Raw genomic sequence first — 6,000 nt, 5'->3', positions numbered from 1 at the left:
ACATAGGACTTTATATTAATTTAAAAAAGTACAAATTCTTAGTTATAAAAGTAAAATACCTTAAACTAATTATTACTACTAAGGGTATCTATATAGACCCTAAGAAGGTACGTATAATTACTAAATAGTAAACCTCTAACTATATTAAAGACGTACAAGCTTTCCTTAGTTTTACTAACTTCTATTAAAAATTTATATACAACTTCTTAGGTATTATAGCACTATTTATAGCAATAATGCGAACGAAGGGCCTTTTTATAAAAGGAAGAAAAATATATTTACGTTTTATCTGGACGCCTAAATATAAGAAGGCGTTCTAAGACCTTAAAGATGCTTTTATTAAAGCACCTATTTTAGCTTACTTTATACTAGGATAATAACTCTATCTTAAGACTAACTCCTTAGACCACGTTAACGCAGGCGTTTTTTCCTAAATAGGTAATAACGGTCTCCTCTACCTAGTCGCATTCTATTTGTCTAAGCTTATACTATAAGAATATAACTACAAGATCTATAATAAGGAACTTCTTACAATTATATAAGTATTTAAGAAATTTTAACCAGAACTCTTTTTAGTAGAACCTAACTAGCCAACTAAAGTCCTTACGGATTATTATAACCTTAAGTACTTTATAACTATAAAATAGCTAAACTAACGCTAAGTACACTAGAACAAGTTTCTCTCTAGTTTTAACTTTAAAATCGCATATAGGTTAGGAGTATAAGGTACTAAGCCTAATAGCCTAATACGCCGCTTATAAGACCTTCCTTAGTCTAAAGATAACCCCTATAACCAGTTCCAATAACAAACAATCCTAAAAGTATAGAATTTAGCCCTAGGTATACTACCTACGATAGAGCTAATTATACCTTAGCTCCACACTATAGAACTAAAATTACCTCCTGAAATTAATAAGCTTATTACTACAGTATATAACACCTCTGTTAACCTATTACTATATTAACTTATTACCGCAAAGACTGCTAGCGCCCGTATGCTACCAACTAAACTCTAAAGCTTAGGCTAAATTAATATAGCAGCCTTAAAAGTAAAAGAGAATAGGCTCTATTATAGAGGCCGTCTATTTATCCCTAACTTAGAAAATCTATAATAGCAACTAATCTAAATAGCCCACGACCTCTAATTAAGCGGCCACTTAGGCAGAGAAGGAACTTATAAGCTTCTTAGCCGATACTACTTCTAGCCTAAAATAATAGACTTAGTTAAACACTTTATAGGCGCCTGCTATAGTTATAAGCGCGCTAAGGCCTTTAATATAAAGTACTAAGGACTACTATACCCTCTACTAGTACCTATATAATAATAGGCAGATATCGCTATAGATTTCGTTATTAACCTACTACCCTATAAGCAATATGGCCGTACCTATAAGAACATCCTTATAATAATATGCCGACTTATAAAAGAGCGCCACTACGTCCCAACTAAAGGCGTAGCTGTTAGCGACGTTACTAATACCTTTCTCCGCAAAATCTACTAATTACATAGGTTACCTAACTTAATTACATCTAACTAAGGTATATAGTTCGGCTCTAATATATAGAGACGAATCTACCAACGCCTTAGCATCTTTATTAAGATATCTATATCCTTCTACTATAAAACTACTAGGCAACTAGAAAACGCTAATACTAGCATAAAAGCGTACCTATAATAGGTAGTTACCTATAGTTAAGATAACTAGGTAGATTACCTCCTACTAGGTAAATTCGCAGCAAATAACTACGTCTTAACTACTATAGGACTTACCCCATTCTTCGCGAATAAGGGATATTACCCCTAATCCGGCATAAAACCACTAAAACCTATTAATAAGAAACTGCCATATAAAAAACGCCTTAAGATGCTACTTGCCGACTAGTATACAGACCGTATAAAAAAATCTACTTAACTACTATAAGGGAGAAATGGCCTAGGCTTAAGTAAAGTAGGCCTACTTCGCCAACTATTATAGAACGCCACCACCGGAGATATATATTGGCGACTAGGTATAGCTAAATATATATAATATCTCTATACAGAGGCCTATAAAGTTACTTAATTATAAGAACCTTAGCCCCTACCTAATTAAATAAGTTATTAATAGGGGAGCTATATATAAGCTAGAGCTCTTACTTACCCTAACCACCCGCGGGATATAGCCTATATTTTACTTATAGCTACTATACCTTTATTAGCCTAACCCCTTACCAGGGCAGATATAGCCTAAACCCCTACTAGTATTAATCTAAGACAAGAACGAAGATAAGAACTACGAGGAGTAGACTATTAAACGAATTATTAACTCTAAATACTTTAGTAAAGGTAGAGGACGACGGCTCTACTATAGAGCTATATATACAGGATTCGACATAGATTAGCCAGAATAGCAACTATAAAAAGACTTTAAAAATGTAAAGGATCTAATTAGCAACTTTTACTACGCGAACCTATAGAAACCGGGCCTAAGTAAAGATTTTATACCTAATCCTTTATAGGAGCCCTTATAGAGTTAAACCGTTATATATTACCACGTAGGGGCAAATTACCGTTAGATTGCCGTTAGATTGCGGTAAAGTGCGATTATATAACCGGAATATTGTTAAAATATCTAGGAACTTTAACCGGCGGTTAAAGTTATCTAATTAGTTAGATTCTTAGATGCCAAGCCTTATTATATAATATTATTTTAAGCCTTTAATAATACCCCCCTTTCTTCTTTTCTATACCCTAAGTGTCCCTTCTATATATATATAGTAACCACAGCGTCGCCAGAGCTCCGCCTCTATAGAAGGGGGGGTAGTGTTACGAAACCCCACCGCAGGGGCCTCCATAGGAGAGCCCCGTGCTCTCGCGTACACCTCGCGTACAGCTTATGTCAGCTACGCGTAGGTATATCACCTCCTTACGCCCTCGACCCTTACGATCGATCGCGTAACGTCTTGTAGACTCCTTGAATATATACGTCTTGTAGCCACTGCCCCGTCCCGTGACACGGCTTGGTCCTTACCACCATATAAGGGGAGCTCTAGTAGAGTAAGTAGAGCCTTCCACAACTACCTTATTTCCGCTTTAATAAAATGGGCAATAATTACTTAAAAGGAACGGTAGTTCGGTAATATCTATATATTAATTAAGAAGTAGATTTTTAAGAAAGAGCTTTTAAGCTTTACTTTTAGAATCTCGCGATATACTATATGCAATTACTTAATTAGCTTTAGTATAGTTACCATCGCATTAATTATAACTTCCTTAGTAGTATAATTAACTATTATAAGCAACGCGTATAGCTTTAGCTAGGTAGCTACATTATATAGTAAATTTTGTAGAGTAATAAGCTATACAAGAGCTTTATTAAAGGCGTCGCGATTAATAGCAGCTTAAAAAGTTCGCTCTTCTTAAGCTTCGCGATTAACCTATCTTAAGGCTTATAAGCCGTTTAGTATATTTAAGAGGCGCTCCTCTTATAATTGCTTTACTCAAATCTCTCCACCTTAAATCTCTATACCGTGCTTTTTAGCTAGGTAGGCGTAAATAGATATTAACGAGGCAGAGTTCTATTCGCACATTAAACAGTACTATTTTCAATTCTTACCGTCGCGAATAGCTTCATAAGGGAGAGGATTGCGGGTAAGCCGCTATATAGAAGTAGCTAACCGGCGCCTTTTATAAGGCGACTTTAAGGTAGTTGGTGTAGAGTCGCTTAACGCGTTATCGTCGCCGCCAGAGTAGGTAAATTAATCTAAATTAAGCTCAGAAATAGCAGAGGAGGATATATTATCGTCCTCAATTACGTTAGTAGATAAGGGAGGCATAGCGTTAATCAAAGGTAGAGTGTACCGGGGGGTGGAGCTTTAGGGGGTGTTAAAAACGATAATATTATACATAATAACTTGCAAAATCTAATTTAATATTCAGTAATTTTTACTTTCTATAGGTTTACCTAACAAATTTAAAATGCGTACGTATTGTAAGGAGGCCCAAGAGTTATTTACCGATACATCTGCCTTATTTTTACCACCTTAACTCTAAAAATCTTCAATATTCAATATCTTTCAGTATTGACCATATCATATTAATATTAATATTAAACGTTTAATATTTAATATTTAATATCAGTAATCAATATTTGATATTGATAAGAGCACTGAACTTGTGTGTCAATTAATCTATGAAGAATAAAGAGACTTGTCGAACTGAATCGGACTTTCTTACCACCGCCTTACTACTGTCTCAGTTACCTACTGTTGAACGGACGATCGGGAATGAGAACTCGGTCTATTAAATGTGGCTCTAGGGCCTCTATATATACCTGAGGTAGGTGGCGAAAAGGATAACGATAACAGTTCGTAATCGCCACTCGGTCGACATATTTAGAGCTGTTAAACGGTAGAACTCGTGTGTAGATTGATCTATGAAGAAAAGAGACTATATATACATGGTGGGTGAGTCATAGGTGGTAGGCAACTGAAACAGGGTAAGCAAAGCCGATCTTGGCTGACAAGAGCATACTGTTCGATTGCTGCGCTCTTAAAATATTTTACTAAAATACTATCTATCATCACGAAAATCATCTTGTTTCATAGAAATTAAGAAGGAGGGATATAAGATTGCTGACTCACTTCATATAGTCTTAACTTAGTAGCGCTCATGACTGATTGAGAGTATATTAGATTTATTTTTAGGTCGAGGCCCAGGCCATGAAAGCCTCCCTACTTCTCCTCGATAAATAGTGATAAATAACTTCGAATGGAATAGAAGTTATAGGAAATTATATTAAAGCTTTGGGCAGGTAAACATCTCACGAAAAGGGCCGTGAAAGCTGCTCTACATAGTCGGTTACGAAGTGCTTTAGTAGCTCGCCCCAAACCAGTCTGTCGTAGCAACAACTAAACGGGCTGCGCCTCTGTTTAACAGTAGAGGACCGAATTATGAATACTCTGACTGCCAAGCCGTACAGCAAGAGAAGAAAACTTAGGTACACCAACGCTTCTGTTTCAGAATATATCTGTCGAACGCTAATTGGCACCAGAAAGACCGCTCCTATTGGCAGCGCCAACTAGGATGATATATAGCCTCAAATTCCGCCTAGCAATATCGAATGGATGCGAAAGACGCTTGCTCATTGATACCTACAGGCATTTAGAAACTACTATATATCAAGTTCTGCTCGTAAGTACACTATGCCCCCTATGTTGAAAAAGAACCATAGAAGGGGATTCAGACTAGATATTATCCTTATTCTCTTCCGAATTGAAAATGGTATGTTCTGCGAGAGTTATATGAATGTTTATTCTGACTAGTTACGTCTCATTCTTTGATAGACCTCAACCCCAAGCCTTTCAACCATAGTAACGAATCCCTCTTGGCCTGCAGGAATCCATAAATCAACCCAACCCTCAGTGCGCGCGTTCTTGACGAGTTCGTCACTCCAGTCCTCTTCTGACGGCATCTCCACATAAATAGCCCGTAGGCCGTTTGACTTGCCCGCCTTCAAGTCTGAGAGGTGGCCTGCAACCATGGCACATTCGGGGGCTTCAAGCCTAGCTTCTCCGCCGCGCCGAGATAGACTTTGGGAGACGGTTTGTATGACCCCAAAGCTCCGCATTGAAAACGTGGGCGAAATCTATCTTGGCGTATACGCGGAGGTCATTCGGCAGACTGAGATTCCCATTACTCAGAGTGACTGTCCAGAATAGTATGTTCAATTCCTCGATGCCCATCGAATAATCTGACCAGGGATTAAGCCTGTGCCATATTAAACTTAGAGCTTAAATCTCCTCACTAGTCCATAGCCCTTCGAGCCGCCAGACAACTATAAACTGCTTGAGAGAGTCTAGATAATGTTCATCGACCGTCTTCCATGGCAGGCCCGAATTTTTAGCAGGCGATTTTGTGAATTGCTTGTATATCCCGCCATTCTTGAGTAAGATTGCCCCAGTCATCTAAAGTCATAGAAGAAGCCCTCATATGTGAAGATGTAGCTAGAGAGGCTGTTG

At 37.5% G+C, this 6,000-nt stretch overlaps 1 protein-coding gene across 1 annotated transcript; it reads right to left on the bottom strand.

Annotated features, from left to right (window-relative positions):
* Positions 1-5,123: 5,123 nt before the first annotated feature.
* K441DRAFT_687259 (uncharacterized protein) lies at positions 5,124-5,946 on the bottom strand (the record flags this gene model as incomplete). Its single annotated transcript, XM_067652078.1, has 4 exons — positions 5,124-5,150; positions 5,328-5,536; positions 5,595-5,732; positions 5,787-5,946. The coding sequence occupies 4 exons, from the start codon at positions 5,944-5,946 to the stop codon at positions 5,124-5,126; spliced, it is 534 nt and encodes a 177-aa protein (XP_067503830.1).
* Between the last annotated feature and the right edge of the window lie 54 nt (positions 5,947-6,000).

The sequence above is a fragment of the Cenococcum geophilum genome (assembly GCF_001692895.1).
Source record: "Cenococcum geophilum 1.58 unplaced genomic scaffold K441scaffold_22, whole genome shotgun sequence".
NCBI lineage: Eukaryota > Fungi > Ascomycota > Dothideomycetes > Gloniales > Gloniaceae > Cenococcum > Cenococcum geophilum.
This window is presented reverse-complemented; position numbering and strand designations above follow the sequence as displayed.